The sequence below is a fragment of the Carassius carassius genome, chromosome 13, assembly GCF_963082965.1.
Source record: "Carassius carassius chromosome 13, fCarCar2.1, whole genome shotgun sequence".
Lineage (NCBI taxonomy): Eukaryota > Metazoa > Chordata > Actinopteri > Cypriniformes > Cyprinidae > Carassius > Carassius carassius.
Genome location: NC_081767.1, coordinates 25,750,708 through 25,767,616, shown reverse-complemented (window position 1 = coordinate 25,767,616; position 16,909 = coordinate 25,750,708). Strand labels below are relative to the sequence as shown.

Sequence of the window (16,909 nt, the reverse complement as noted above, 5' to 3'; positions counted from 1 at the left end):
GAAATGCTAGATCATAAATAATACAGTTGTGCAGTTTTGCACATTGTACATATTTTTTTTGATAAATCATAATTTTTTTAAACCGTGTGCACTGTTAAAGTTTAAAAAGGAAAAAAGTCTTACTCTTTCGAGGTAAAGGTATTCCAGCGAGGTACCGATAAGTCACGTTGATCGTTCCAGAAAAATTGGTGATTTCTTTAAATGTATGAACATATCGCTCTGAGTTGAGCGGATGCATTGAGGTTTCTCGTAACTGACGTTTGTCTTCCTCCTGAAACACATGACATCCAAGATCCAAGTCTAAATATTGTCACAAGTGTAATGTAAGTAAAAAGTCTGTCACAACATTTCCATGAGCCTTAAAGCAAGAAAAAATGTCTAAGACAGGATTATATGTACACAATATGCTACGATTCCTTTTGCATCTTTAAGATTAAGCTGCAGACCATTATTTTTAGATATGGATATATTCTTGCACACTTTTGTATAATCTCATTAAATGTAAATGATGGCCTTTTTTTAATAATTAATTGTACACACAATATTACTCACTCAACTTTTTAAATAACTTATCTTGTATTAAATTATAGCATCCTTGCCATACTTCAATGTCTTCTTTACCACACATGAACAGATTACACTTTACAAAATTCTTCCTGGCTGTGATAGTGTTTATATTTCAATCAAATGGGTGTTATTTGGAACAGTGTGTAACACACCTGGACTCATTTTGTGTGTTTTTGCCCCTGTGACCCAGTTTCTGTCTTCCGTGTGTGGTTTGATTAGTTCCCAGGTGTGTCTAGTCATTTCCGCATGTGTTCCATGTCCCTGTTAATTTAGTCATGCCATCCACCTGTGTTTCCCCATTATCCTTTGTATAAAAGCCTTGTCCTTTCTGTTCTGTTTTGTCGGGTCTACTCGTTACGTGTCAACTTGTCACCTGTTACTTGCCACTTGCCATTTGCCACCTGTTATTTTGCTACTTACCTTGCCTATGTTTGAGTTAATAAATCCTTGTTTCGTTTATCCCTCGGCTCCGTGTTCCTTCCAGCAGCGTAAGCCGTGACAGAAGACCCGACCTAAAAAGTTAAAAACTGCGTGTTTTCCCTCCGTTTTGTGTTCCGTTTTTTCACAGTCTTTTTCTTTCCGCAGTGTGTCATGGATCCCCTCTATCGCCCTGAATACCTCCTCCTCCTGCTGGAGCAGGAGGGACTGTCTCTCGAGGACCATACCAGACGGTTTCTCTGGATAGCTAATGCCACCAGCTACCCGGACCACGCGCTCTGCACCTTTTATCACGCCAGCCTGAACTCCAGGTGCAGAGCGTTGTCGCCCGAAGATGGTCCTCGGGAGGATTTCGCCGCATTTATAGAGTGGAATCTGGTGAGAAATGGGTCACCTCTCACGGTCGGCCCAATGGAGGATCTCGCCAGGTCCACTCTGGACCCAGAGCCCAGCCTACAATCTCCCCACGGTACGAGGCATAAGCCCGAGCCCACCGATGACGGAGAGCCAGAGAGCAACCCGTCAGACCAGGTGCGAGAGCCGGCGACACTGCCCACCACGAGGGAGCAAAATGTGGAGCGCCAAATGGGTCAAAATGAGGGGGTTTCCAATTCACCTATGCCAGATCCTCCTGTAAGCCCAGGACGGGCTCCTGATCCTCTGTTAAGCCCAGGAAGGGCTCCTGATTCCCCGTTAAGCCCAGGACGGGCTCCTGTTCCCCCGTTAAGCCCAGGACGGGCTCCTGTTCCCCCGTTAAGCCCAGGACGGGCTCCTGTTCCCCCGTTAAGCCCAGGACGGGCTCCTGTTCCCCCGTTAAGCCCAGGACGGGCTCCTGTTCCCCCGTTAAGCCCAGGACGGGCTCCTGTTCCCCCGTTAAGCCCAGGACGGGCTCCTGTTCCCCCGTTAAGCCCAGGACGGGCTCCTGTTCCCCCGTTAAGCCCAGGACGGGCTCCTGTTCCCCCGTTAAGCCCAGGACGGGCTCCTGTTCCCCCGTTAAGCCCAGGACGGGCTCCTGATCCCCCGTTAAGCCGAGGACGGGCTCCTGATCCCCCGTTAAGCCCAGGACGGGCTCCTGATCCTCCGTTAAGCCCAGGACGGGCTCCTGATCCTCCGTTAAGCCCAGGACGGGCTCCTGATCCTCCGTTAAGCCCAGGAAGGGCTCCAGCCCCAGAGCTTACTCCAATGCCTGCTCCTCCAAAATTCACACCCTCCCACCCACTCCTGCCTCCTCCTCCGCTGTCGTCTGGCTGCCCCTCTGCTCGCCCTCAGCCTACCATCATTGTGGTGCGAGCTCAGCGGGACCGCCATCCTCCAGCGACGCCTTGGTCGGCGTCTCCCTCACCGCCGCCTCCAGCCTCTGAGGCCTGGACTCCGCCTCGGCCCGTTGACCCGTCGGCTCCACCATGGCTCCTAGCTCCTTCCTCTCCGCCGTGGCCCGGCAGTCCACATGCTCTGCCTGGCTCCCTCGTCCCTCCGGCTCCGCCTTGGTCTGGCGTGGTCCATCCTATGCCTCGGGACTCCACTCCTCCGGCTTCGCCTCATCCCTCCGTCCCTCCGGCTCCGTCAGGCTCCTTCATCCCCTCGGCTACACCTCAGTCCTCGGTCACTCTGGCCTCACCGCGGCCTTCCGGATCCACATCGCCGCGTCAGTCACCAGAGCCATCAGTTCCGCCTAGGACCTCCGGCTCCTCCCCGTCACCCTGGCTCTTCGGCTCTCCGTCTCCACCTCGGGCTCCTCCTCCACTTGCTCCGTTGCCGTGGGTCGAGTCCCTGGAGTCGGTGACCATTCCTCCTCCATGGCTCCTTCCACCGTCGGCCCCACCCTGGGCCGTTATGGCTGTGGCCTGGGTCCTGCTGGGTACCTCCTGCTTCAGATCCTTCCTGGCTCCTCCCTCCGTCATCTCCTCCCTGGCTCCTTCCTCTGTAGTCCCTGTCTGCTGGCCCCCTCCTGGGAGGCTGTCCTCCACCGGAACCTCCTCCCAAGTTCCCACCCACGCCTCCCTTTGTTGTTTCTACGGTGCGAGGACGCACCTACCGGGAGGGGGGAGTACTGTCACACACCTGGACTCATTTTGTGTGTTTTTGCCCCTGTGACCCAGTTTCTGTCTTCCGTGTGTGTGGTTTGATTAGTTCCCAGGTGTGTCTAGTCATTTCCGCATGTGTTCCATGTCCCTGTTAATTTAGTCATGCCATCAACCTGTGTTTCCCCATTATCCTTTGTATAAAAGCCTTGTCCTTTCTGTTCTGTTTTGTCGGGTCTACTCGTTACGTGTCTACTTGTCCACTTGTTACCTGTTACTTGCCATTTGCCACCTGTTATTTTGCTACTTACCTTGCCTATGTTTGAGTTAATAAATCCTTGTTTCGTTTATCCCTCGGCTCCGTGTTCCTTCCAGCAGCGTAAGCCGTGACACAGTGACTTAGTCAAAATGGGTACAGATTTTTTTAATAATTCAACAGACAAACACACGCAACATGCTATGATCACAAAGTTTTTATCATAAAGTTGGCCTTATAAATAATACATTTGTCTCTTGCATTTGGACTGCCTCTACATCATGAAATTTTAAATAGGCTCCAGCGTGAGCTCTGATAATTATACATGCGCAGCACAGCACCGGCAGCCTTACACGCAACATTTGGTAATTAAAGCATATAAACAAAATAACTATTCAGCACAGAGATAATTCATGCTATATCACATGCAACAACAGTAGCCAAGTTGTTGTGAAGCCTACTATTGTCTTGTTATCTGCTCCACTGATGTTGTAAATAAATTGGCCTTTATAATTTACCTGCTGGATTTCAACAGGTAAACAAACTCACCAGAACGTAGCCATCCTCGATGTAGAGGTTTATGAAGAGCAGGAAGGTAATGAGAGCCACCAGAAAAGGAATGGTGGAACGTTTCCGGAAACATCTCATCTTGTCCAAGTACTTCAACACCAGTCTCATGATGGAATCTGATAGAAACAAAGATAAAATACTACATCAGGATGTATCATTAATAGGCTAAAAATATGCTATGCGGTTGCACTTTATTTTACAGTATGTGTACTTAAATGTACTTATAGTGTACTTACAGTGTATTTATCTAAGAAAGTTCTGGTAATACAAGGTAACTACATAGGGTAGGGTTAGGTTTAGGGGTAGATTCAGGGTAAGTACCTAGTTATTACATAGTTATTGTAATTACTATAATAAGTACATAGTATGTACATGGGGAACAGGACTGTAAAATAAAGTGCTACCTGCTATGCATTTCTCAGACTGCGGTTTTTATTGTCTTTGAATTGCAATTCAGTAGATTCCCAATTCTGTCATACAAAATCAACTTCTTGCCAATTCAATATCATGGTTTAAGTGACTGGGAGACAATTTTTCAATTCTAAATTTTCCAGAGGTGGAAAGTAACGAATTACATTTACTCGCGTTACTGTAATTGAGTAGCTTTTTTGTGTACTAATACTTTTTAAAGTAATTTTTTAAATCTGTAATTTTACTTTTACTTAAGTATATTTTGTTTGAAGTATTGTACTTTGCTACATTTTAAAACACATTAGTTACTGAGTAAAAAAAATAAAAATAAAAAAAGAAATGCTCCCTGGAAACTACGGCAGTAAATAATGGGCAGGAGGGCAAACTGGCGCTAAAATCACAAGAAAGATGCAGACGGACAAAACAGGCAATAGTGGTGCAGACACCGCTGAAAACGAAACCCCGTCATATTCTGAAATTGAACTCGAAGGAAATGAAGTGAACCCCTGGCCATATGTATGCTCTATTATGCAGTGTAAGCTGTACTTGCCTAGGAAGACCAAACTAGCAGCTTATACAATCTCGACAAGACATCAACCCTTCGCAAGAATGTCGAGAATTGCATTGGTGGTTAAAATGAAGCTTTGACATTTTAGCAAGAGGTTTTGCACAAATTATCCAAAAAGACAGTGGTGAGGAGTGTGCTATTTTTGTTTTAATGATGTGCGCGCGCATTTATAGTGCGTTCTTTCACTGTGTGATTCAGTCTCCTAAAATGCATTTAGAATGATCACAAAATTTAAGATATAGGGGCAGAAAATTCACATATTTATATAATTTCATATATTAAATCAAAATCACACAAAGAATGCCATCTTTTCCTCCAAAAATCATCATGAATATATACATACATATATATAACAGTTCAGTAAACAAGTTAATTAAGAGACTTGCGTTTTAGACACCATATTGCCTTTTTTAGCTCTATTTCTACAACAGAAAATAATTCCAAACACAGCCACCAAAGCACAGTTTTGCGTCTCTGAGCAATGTGACAGTGTTTCGTTCATGAATGAATCAACCGTTTAAATGATTCGGTTCAATCGCAATGACTCACTTATTAACAGTGTCTTGCTGACACATACTGGCCATTTTAATTTCACATTTAAAGTATCTTTTGATTTTTTTTTAAATAATTAATTTCTTATAATTTCAAATGAGTATTCAACATTTTATGTCTTGTATATCAAAACATTATTCATGCATTTGTAACTGCAGGTTAAATGCATTCTTGTCCTATACATCTAAATGCCACTTCCAATGAATCTTCTGCATTTCCTCTGCATTAAAAGATGAGTTTGTTGATACTGATTTGCCTGGTAACAGCCCAAATGTTTTATTATTCAAAATAACTGATTCCTTTAATTAAAAACAACTAGTTTGAGATTAATAGACCTATCCCAGGGGTGTCAAACTCAGTTCCTGGAGGGCCGTAGCCCTGCAGAGTTTAGTTCTAACCCTGCTCCAGCACATATATCATGTAGTTTTCAAATAAACCTAAATGATTAGATTAGCTGGATCAGGTGTGTTTAATTAGGGTTATATCTAAACTGTGCAGGACCGTGGCCCTCCAGGAACTGAGTTTGACACCCTTGGCCTGTCCCATTTTTGACTCCCTCCCACTGTTAAAATGTAACTAAGTAATTTTTACTCTGAGTAAATTTTAAATGAGCTACTTTTTACTTTTACTTGAGTAGATTTTTAGACTGGTACTTTTACTTGTACTTAAGTAAAATTTCATTAATGTAATGGTACTTTTACTTGAGTAGAATATTTTTGTACTCTTTCCACCTCTGAAATTTTCCATAACCCTGATAGAAGTACAGTTTTGATGTGGAATTTCCTGGGTCTCTTTTTAAATAAAAATATTTCAGATGTGAAAACTTGACACAGTAAAAATGAAGTGCAGCTCCCTAAAATGATCATGCCTTTATTATTCCAGAGAAACTGCCACCGATTTCTGGCTGTGCAGCAATCAGAGAAGCACTTCTTTTTCTATATAAGACAGGGCATTTACTCTAAGGTCACACTAAAAATAGGCGGCAGGCTTGTGTGCCTCTAAACACAGTAATTAACTTGACAACGATGTAGGTATAATACAGACTTCAGCCGAAGAACACACTGTGAGGTTAATATCCCAACCTTGCTCACCAGGCATTAGCAAAGTATGTACAGTACTCTGTGCCTTTAAGTCCTTTTGTTTTGCCCTTTTTGAGGTCTGTGCTTCAAGTACAAAGTATGATGCAAAATGGCATTTCAGTTTCAGCTGTATTCATCTGATGATACATAGTTGGAGTGACTTTCTTTGAAATAGAAGAAGAAAAAAAAACAATTCAGTTATGTGCATAAAATAGGCCCCAGGCGTTCTTTTATTTTTAACCTCAAATTACACAGAGTAATCCAAGAATAGAAAGAAGGACGCAGGTGTTTTGGAAGGCTTTCATGTATCAGCTTTTTTAATGACTACTGCTAAGCACCTTAGACTACTAATGGAATACAAAATAACTTTACAGCCGCTCCCATGACCAGATGCAAATCGATTCTGCCCTCTGCCAACCTGTTACAACTGGGGATTGCCAAACCAAAATTCTATGAGCTCTTGCTTGTACTTAAAAAGTAGTGAACACATTAAGACTACAGATGTGGGGTTTTATTATACACTATCAAGCTAAGATTTGGGGTCTTTTTTGAAGAAATAAATACTTAAAAATACAATAATACATTAATGCAGCAAGAATACTTTAATTTGATCAAAATACATGACATTAAATAGACAGTGAATAGTAAATAAAAACTGCTCAACTGTTTTCTTGAGTAGCAAATAAGCATGTCATAATTATTTCTGAAGGATCAAGTGACACTGAAGACTGGAGCATCAGCTGCTGAAAATTCAGCTTTTTCACAGAGATAAATTATATTTTAAAATATATTCAAATAGAAACAGTTATTTTAAATTGTAATAATCTTTCACAATATACATTTTACTGTATTTTTGATCAAATAATGCAGCTTTGGTGAGCTTGAGAAACTTCTTTGAAAAACCTCTCAAAAATCTGACTGACCTCAAACTTTCTAATGGTAGTGTACATAATACCTTTTAAATGCATTTTTTAAAATACATATTTAATAGTCTAATTCTTCCTTGTCAAAGAAACTTTTATTCAAGACTAAAGAAAATGCTGTGCATTTGTACTTCCATGACAAACTGCATTATTGGTATTTGTCTACTGTAGAAAATGTCAGTACCTAAATATATAATATGCACTTATTATCATTCATAGAACACTTTAACTTTTTAAACCAACCCATTACAAGACAACAGACAGCAGAAAAGCATGTTGCCAAACTGATAGATGTACTGCACGTTTCATTTTCTTGTGCAAGTGGCTGCCTTTTAACTTTTCCAGTTCAAACCATTTAGCATTTTGATACATGCAGGTGGATTCTTGTAATGTCAATGTAACAAAAGAAAAATAAAAGAAAAGAAAATTCAATGAAGATGTTTTCTTGAACTAAGCAGTCAGAAGGTTAGAATGCCACTATTAATGTTTCCAAATATCTTGTTGCAAAACTGTCTGCATTTCCCAGGTATTCTTCCACTCCCTCAAATCTCCAAGTGTCCAAACACTTCAGACGCAACCTCGGGCAGAAAATAAAACATTCATTAGAAATGTACTAAGCTGAGCTGACATTATCCCTCCTTCTTTCATGGATGCAGAGGAAGGCTCTTGTTGACATAAAAAAAAAACATTCTGAGCTCTGAAACCTAAAACTCGAGAAAAGCATTTCTTCCCAGAACAAAGCTGCAGATTTACTTGCCTGGTACCTTCATCTATTACGTAATTATACCTGACAGGGTCTGATTCTGGAAGAGCTGAAATTACAGGCAGACACAGAACCGTCCACAGCTGCCGAGGATCTCATTTGAAGGAGGGCTGACGTACATATCCTTCGGTTCATTCCCACTTCCTGCCGCTCTGTAGATCATCACCTCCTGGGGTGAGGAGCCCTTTTTGCAGTCAATATAAACTGGCCATTTAGAGCGTTACTGCCATGCTAAATGAAGCAGCTCAATTAGAGAACGAGAGGAGTAATCCAAAGACTTGATTTCATGAAAAAAAAAAAACAGACGCAACCCTGCTGGTCCCTCTGACTAACATGGAATTGTTAGTGCATTACGCTGCGTTCGCTATTGCGAACTGCCACAGTTTTACCAAACTCGTAGGAAGTGTACTTATAAACACCCATTCATTTTAAAATGAGAACATGGGCGAGCATCATTTCGAGCTGCACATTTGCAGATATTTATCTACCGTTCTTATCTTTTCACTCTCCTCTTGGTGACGGAGATAGTGTCATTTCTCCCAGGATGCAGTCTTTCTCTTTGCCTTGGTGACATGAAATAGAGAATAAACTTCAGAATGAGAAACAAGAAGCTCCCTGGTGAGAGGAAGGCAATTACAGTCATGTCTGATGTGCCGCTAGACCCCATGAATAAGAAAAACAAATCAGTTTACGGAGTTGGAAATGGCTTAGAGAGATGTTTGAGGAAGGATGTCTAGTAGATTGTGAGACTGCTATGCAATTTTTATTATGTAAATGCAGTATGAGAGAATGTGGAATTAGAGAACACTTGGTTTGATTTGGATTTAATACAAACACTCACAGCATCTCGGCTATAAAGAGAGAACCTACAAGGCCATGTACACAAGGGTATTTCGGCTGTTTCACTGGTGTAAATCTGCAATCAAAAAATTACTGCAGCAAGCAAGGGAGTCTTTTGTATTTTCTACAAGCTTGATCCTTTAAGGCCAAAATACAAACATGTGTGAGTCCGCAGATTTCCTTACAGCTCAGTTTTAAAGTAAATTAAGTCTCTAAAACCTCTTGCCACTGAATAATTCCAGTTCTAACTCTTAAAAAGCAAGCCAAAACAGAGCTAAACCCTTTCAATTTTCCTGCCACACAGATGCTTGCAGCTCAAATGCTCAGCTAATGTTGAAATCATGAGCCACCCATATTCTTTCAAATCAAAACAGCTTCATAAAACCTCCCTCAGCTGTAGCTTTTATTCTACTTGGGACAAAGAGGCGTAACTTGCCTTAATGCGAAAACCTGCATGGAGTAGAGGGGAAAAAAGCCATTTTGACTAAGAGAGAAACAGATTAATAAAGCTGGCAGTAGAAAGCAAGTCTTCCACATTTGATCTTGTTATCTGTTTTACATTATTTCCCAAGGGTATGCTGCACCTCGCTGATATACAGCTCTGCGCAAATAATCAATTAAGCCAGCAGATTCTACAGCTTTCTGCTCTTGCTTTGTGTCAGAGCTTCAGCCACTTAAATAGATTTTTCTCCTCAACAAAAGAGCTGAAAAGCAGAAAAAGAGTACCGGCTTCAGACGATAAGAAACACCGCCTCTAGATGAACACTGTGGGCTTCCGTTCTGTGAATGAACTTTTGATAATTAAAAGGATTTCATTGTGTTAATCAATTTGTGCGCATTGATGCCTTGTTTACTGAAATTTCCCATTAGTCTTATTTACAAAATAAAAAAAAATTAAAAAATACATAACATACAATTATTTAAAGGATCCTAGATCTCTGTGGAAAATGTGCAAACAAAACCCTTGAGAGAGAGAAAAAAAGTCTGGTTCTTCATGGTAGAAAATAAAAGGTTATGATTTATGACTAATGCAATTAACTATGCTCAAATGTAAGCATTGATTAATAATAAGCAATTGCCCAGGGTACTGACTAAACAATGCCATTAATTATTAGCAGTTGTTAATGATCAGAAAGAAGTGCAATTATAAGTGTGATTCTGTAAAGCTTATTATTAACTCCTAATGACCACAATCTACTAAATTAGAATGATGTCAGCTAACTATACAAATGAATCCGGAGAGTAGTGTAGAAGTAGAAGCCCAAAACACTAGTAAAAAGTATTTAATCCAAACACTGAATATCTGATTATGTTTTCCATTACAAAGCAAACTGATTTTCCCCAAGTTAACCTACATAGTTTAAACCAAACTCTGAATATAGCCTAGAGAACTTGTAAAATCTGCTTGCTTTGAAATTAAAAACATCTGTTAAAGCAAAGACTAATTTGTAAAAAAAAAAAAACTAAAAACTAAATGGCATGTATGTGTGCTACCCAAATAAAATAATGACTAAAAGTAACGTTAAGTCTTTGAGAAGGGGTTCCTCAAGACAGGTGGTTCATTAGACCAGGGGCTAATCTCCTGTTTCCAAAATGCATCACAAACTGCTTGAGAAAGCTGTAAACGAATTCCACATTGCACAAGGTGCAAACAACCTTACGCCTGTTTCACTCATACTCTGTCTGCAGTGCGTATGTGTTTCATATTTTTTACACACCCATGTTAACAGGTTCCAGCGTTCACGCGGTTGCACTCCATCAGTGCGTTCCAGGAGCGTTGCGTCTGCAGCAGTGCAGTGATCGTTTATGTACCGAGTAGTGGACTGCAAACGCGTCCTGTGTGAAAGCACATCGAGTATGAGTCTGTGCTGCTTCAGCACCACATACGTAACGCACACGGACTGTATACGCACTGCAGACGGATTATGTGTGAAACAGGCATGCGTCTTGTCGAGGTTTCCATTGGGAAGCTTCTTTAAAAAAAAAAAAACATTCCCTGAAGCAAACCCGGCGGCATCTTAGCTGCATCCATGTTAGCACGTCACGTTTGATGTGGTAATTTCACAGTAGGTATACACACAGGTTTAAAGGCTCGTTCTCGCCCCCTACAGATTCGGCTAGGTATACATCCGTGCAAAAATATCAAGGTGAAAGTCATCATAGCTCGCCTAGTATAGACCCAGCTCTCAACCCAACTTTGAGAATAGATTATATCGCCCAATAAGAGTCTCATGATAATGCCCCACCACTAATATATATATATATATATATATATATATATATATATATATATATATATATATATATATATATAAAACCTCTCATCTTATTTAGCAGTATTTCAGCATACTTTTATTATGTAGCACTACCACAGCACATCTTTGTTTCTCAACAGTCTGACTGCTGGTAAATGTCTGTGTGTATAACAGCGTTTGTAAGTGCCTGCTGTAATGACATCAGTTCCCTATCTGTCGGTCACTACGAGTTATGTCGAACGACATATGGGGTCTCACTTGGGAGGCCAATCATCTCTGAATTTAAGAGAAAACGCCAATGAAAATTGGCTAGTGGATTAACACACCTGAGCCACTCCCCGAGCCACGGGTATAAATAGGGCGACAGGTGCATCCACTCATTAGATTTTTGCTTCGGAGCCGAGTAGTCGATGAGAGCAGTCACTACAAAGCCATTCATCTTTGTTTTAAAGAAGCTGTTCCTGGTCGGTGTGACGGTGCGGTACAGCGGTGTCCCTGTGACGGCGATTCCCCTGGGCGCTTCGGCTAAAAGAGACAGTTTTCTAAAAGAGCAAATCACGGGCGATTCGCGTCTTTTTCAAGATGCCGTTTCGTCCGTGTCCTTCTGGATGCGGTCGTTTCCTGTCTTCGGTGGACGGTCACGAGCGTTGTCTGCAGTGTCTGGGCGTCCAACACGCTGAGGCTGCGCTCGTGGATGATTCATGCGTCTACTGTGGGCGTATGAACATGGCAGCACTGTGATCGCATCTCTCTCTCCTCAAGGGGAGTGCAGCTGACCCCTCTGTCGCCACCCGTCCCGGTTTCTCTGGCTCAAGCAGAGGACCGCCGGCTGGCGCTCTGGGAGATCTGAGGGTTACAGTGAGAGCTTCTCCGCCGGGCCACGCCCCACGGACCTCTCACTCCTCCCGCAGCGCCTGTCCCGTGCAGCTGCCGATTGATTCTGCTGGGTCCCAGCGTGTCTTTCGGTGCGCCGCCCGAAGATCAGATGTCGATCGCTGCATCGGGGGATGGGTTATCGACCTCTGAGGATGAGGATTCGGCGGGGCTGCCCCCCTCGGGTGTTGTCGCTGCTGCCGAATCTGACTTGGAGTTGTCGGCCATGCTTGCCCGGGCAGCCATGAGTATCGGGCTGGAGGTGACTACACCGCCCAGTCCCGAGCCCTCGCGGCTGGATGATTGGTTTCTCGGCGCGGGACGCGGCTCACAACCTCGTTCTGCTCCGGTCCCTTTCTTCCCGGAGGTGCATGAAGAGGTGACGAAGTCGTGGACGGCCCCTTTCACGGCCAGAAGCCGCTCGTCTCCCTCCGACAATGAGCGACGCACAGCCTCCTCACTCTCACCCACGACGCCCCCTTTCGCCAGCGGTCGAGAAGTCGCGGTTCGGAGACGCAACGCCTCTCCACGCGTCTCTGTCCAGTTCCTCCGGGAACACTGGGAGTGTGGCTGTGATGACTCAGGACGCAATGCCTTCTGGGCCTTCTGACACAACTCCTCATCATGCACCACTGCGGGTATGTCAACTGTCCCTTTGTCCTGAGACCCCGGCCTGGATACGTGCCCGAGGTTCCCACCACTCCCTTCCGAGACCAGGTGGTGAACCTGCAAGCGCTGCCCCTGGAGGAGGCAGATCCAGCCTTGGCGTCGCTGTGTCCCGTAAGAGCGCTTCGCATATACGTGGACCGCACCCAGAGCTTTAGAAGCTCTGAGCAGCTCCTGGTCTGCTTTGGAGGTCAGCAGAAGGGGAAGGCTGTCTCTAAGCAGAGGTTGGCCCACTGGATAGTGGATGCCATCGCCTTGGCTTACCATTCCCAAGGCGAGCCGTGCCCCCTGGGGGTGAGGGCCCACTCCACACGAAGTGTGGCCTCCTCCTATGCACTGGCGCACGGCGCCTCTCTGGCAGACATCTGTCGAGCTGCGGGCTGGGCGACACCTAACACCTTTGCGAGGTTTTACAACCTCCGTGTGAGGCCAGTTTCTTCCCGTGTGTTGGGTAACAGGTAATTGGCGGGAAGGGCTGGCTGGGTGTCACGCTTGCTGCGCCATTCCCCCTAACACGGGGATGTGAGCGCCTTTCTTCTCCCAGTAGAGTTCCCCGGTTGGCGTACCCTGGTCGAGCATCCTCCAGCACCCTCGGCAGTCAGACTTGGCGGAGCAGTCTGTCGCCAGGCCCAGTACTGGCGTTAGCATGCCCGGAGTTCCGGTCAGCCCCTGTACTGGGCTAGGTGTTCATATGGCTTGGTTCCCTACGGGTAATTCCATATGGGTATTCTTCCATGGTAAGGTTTCCCTCTTGGCAAACCCGTGTCTTCCCTTGACAGACCCGTTCTGTCAGTCTCTTCTGGCAGCCGTTCCATCCCTACTCCAAGGTAGGACCTGCCTCAGAGACCCCTTCCATATGTAGTACTGCCCCCTGGGTCAGTCCATATCGGTATATCCACATGTCACCTCCCTACGGTTAGGATGTAGTCTCCGTAGCGACCTTTTCCTAGGCTCGCTTCCCCATTGTCTTGCCAAAGCTGAAAGAACAAATAGGGAAGATTTGAAGCTATCTTTCTCTGAAGGTTGAAATCCCTTCCATTAACTTATGTGGGCGGAACAGCAGCGTGGCCTTCTCCAGCAGCGATGTACTCACCCTTTGGCCCCCTCGGTACCAAGGTCAGTGAATTTGCGCTGGGGCTTTGGGAAGGTTATGACCTTAAGCGTAGCTTTTGTGGCACGCCAGGGCTTGTCGACAATTGCAGCGCCACAGGGTTGTGACGATGTTCAGGTTGTGGCGTTTTCCATAGGACCCCATATGTCGTTCGACATAACTCGTAGTGACCGACAGATAGGGAACGTCTCGGTTACGTACGTAAACCTCGTTCCCTGATGGAGGGAACGGAGACGTTATGTCCCCATGCCACAACCTTGAACCGTTCGCTGTTGCCGGGACACGTTCTCGGCTCCTCAGCGTAAAACCTAATGAGTGGATGCACCTGTCGCCCTATTTATACCCGTGGCTCGGGGAGTGGCTCAGGTGTGTTAATCCACTAGCCAATTTTCATTGGCGTTTTCTCTTAAATTCAGAGATGATTGGCCTCCCAAGTGAGACCCCATATGTCGTTCGACATAACGTCTCCGTTCCCTCCATCAGGGAACGAGGGTTACGTACGTAACCGAGACGTTTTGACATCAGTTTTGCTCATCAACACATTCTTAAGGCATAAGATGTTCTTTGGAGAGTTTGCAAGCTTGTAACTGCAGAATCTTCACTAAAACACATGAAAAACATTGTACAGCTATTGCTGACACTGTCAGACACAGAACACACACACAGAGCCACCCACATACACATTTCCCCTTTTCTTTCAAGAAGACAGGAAATATCAAGTCATAATTTTCACTAAAACCTGCTTAGTCAAAATAATTATTGTTTGTTCTTTGCAGCAGGATGAGAAAGCCGAGGTAGGATTTTTGTTTCTCCACAAGTGACAATATGTAAACTCAGTGTGGACACTTGTTGTCTAGAAATTGATGACAATACTAAGGATCTCTTTCCTCACATCCAGGTCTAAAACTTTCCTCTAAAGCATCTGACATCTCACTGTTTCATACTTAAACCTTTCTGTGAGATAATAGAATACATTTGTTTATATCCCCATCCTTGTCTTGGTGGCAGCCTATTTTTAGCGACTCTCCTGCACAGAAGCCATTGTGCTGCTTTACTGTGAGGAGCTGTCTTTCTGTTTTGATGTATGAATAAATCCTGTGCCCCGCTTAGATTTGGGCACAGTCCAGGCTGCAGCAGGCACCAGCTGTACAGGTGGCTTAGCTTCATGTTGGAAGCTGTGTGAAAAGCTTGACTGATGCTGAAAACAAAGCAAATTCTATAATGGTTTACATATGCCAGTTTCCTTAATGTAACAATAAGGGAGCCAAACATGCTAGAACTGAATAGAATTGCATTACTGGGCAAATAGGAGAGATTGCATGATTCGTTTTTCGGTTCCCATTGCATTCCAAGCTTTTGGTCCTAAGAAGAATTAAAAACATTTTTTTCAAGAAATGTCTGAATTAATCAATAAATCAATCATGAATCAACCAATTTGTTGATTGAAATTGTAGTTTGTAACATAATTGATTGGATTACACATATTAGGTAATGTATTCTAACTATGTTTGGATTATCTTTAGATTCCTTTTTACCAAACTCTAAAACCCTAAAACAATCGCATCCATTCTTTGTTATCAACAACATGAAATGTATTTAACATTATAGTAACCTGGGTTTCCCCAACTAGGGTTTGTGATTGAAATGCAGGGGGTTTGTGAGTTGATGAAAAGCAATTAATTAATTAAATAATAAAATTTCAAATTAAACTAATTAACTTGTTTTAAAATAAAACAATTAAAATAAAACATTTAAGTAGAATTGTTTTAGAAAGAAAAATTTAAAGGAGAAAAAAAAGGATTTAGGATGAATCAATAAATTCTAAATAATGTACTGCAATTCTATGAATATGCTTTCATGTAATCTATAGAAAAGAAAATTGTAATCTGATTATAAACATTTTAAAATGTAATATAATATAATATGCTGTTCATACTTGCAAAATAAATTGACACAATGTTTACAGGGCATTTTCGAACGCGTCTGGCCAATCAATGTCTACTTCCTGGTTAGTACCAGTTGTGCTGGTTGTGGGAGCTAATTTGGTTCTCGAAAAAGGCAGTTCGGTACTAAAATTGCACCTAGTTCCTGCGGTTCCTAGTTCCACAATTAGTTCTGGTACTATGAAAGGGTTCCTGCGGTGCGAAAGGCCCTAATGATAAAAATACATGAACTACTTATTTTTAATCCACAAAAAAACCTAAACAGTCTCAGTAATCAAGCCTCTTATATGACGTAATTTTGCGCAGGCCCCACCCATGACCGATGATGTACTGTCCAGTATTAGCATATCTCTGCCCTCAGCCAATTGTACGCTTTCTGCCATCTTCTCCACGCTCGAGCAGTTGTAGTGACAACAATGTCAAGCAAGCAATGCAGGTGTTTTTGTAGATGGATGCAAAAGTGAACAGAAGAGTCTTCATTTTCTTCTGACATGAGAGGCACAGAGGCACTGAAGACACAGTGGATTAGTTTTGTTTTTGATGGTAATGCACCACGTAATAAACCTAAATTTGTTTATGTTTGCGCATAATAATTTTACTGACAGCTTTCTGAACGAGGGACAATTCAACACTTTTGCTAAAAAGTTAAAACTCAAGGATGGATCAGTACCCACTGTTTGTTATCTAGCTGCACCTCCAGAAGAAGCAAGTCTCACACTTTATACTTTTTATGATTATTTGCCAATCACCTTTCCTCTTCCACAGAAGAGAGAGGCGGGGTTAGCAGAGCTCATCAGCATTTAAAGAGACATGCACCAAGGAATTTTAACCAAAGTATGCTGCAAACATTTCATGAAGACCCTAAATAATCATACCAACTTGTGTAACGTAAGCATCCGATGTCCCTTTTAAGAATTTATTTTTTTTGCCTAGAAATCATTGTATTGTACTAGATACATTTTTTTGACTTACACAACCTAAAACAGCAATTTCTTTAGTTTAATTGGATGCTTTGCATTCATGCTAACTTCAAACCCACATGCTAAAACAGTTAGCTATGCTATGGCTGTTTG

General features: G+C 43.2%; 1 protein-coding gene across 1 annotated transcript in view; it reads right to left on the bottom strand.

Moving 5' to 3' along the window:
* The window catches only part of LOC132155696 (alpha-1,3-mannosyl-glycoprotein 4-beta-N-acetylglucosaminyltransferase C-like), a 120,568-nt gene that overhangs the window by 1,855 nt on the left and 101,804 nt on the right, over window positions 1–16,909 (bottom strand). Inside the window, exons 3-4 of the mRNA XM_059564413.1 lie at window positions 3,832–3,968; window positions 124–271 (exon numbers count right to left, since the gene is read on the bottom strand). Of these exons, the coding sequence (XP_059420396.1) occupies window positions 124–271; window positions 3,832–3,960 (277 nt within the window). The 5' untranslated portion in view covers window positions 3,961–3,968. The remainder of the gene's footprint in view (window positions 1–123; window positions 272–3,831; window positions 3,969–16,909) is intronic.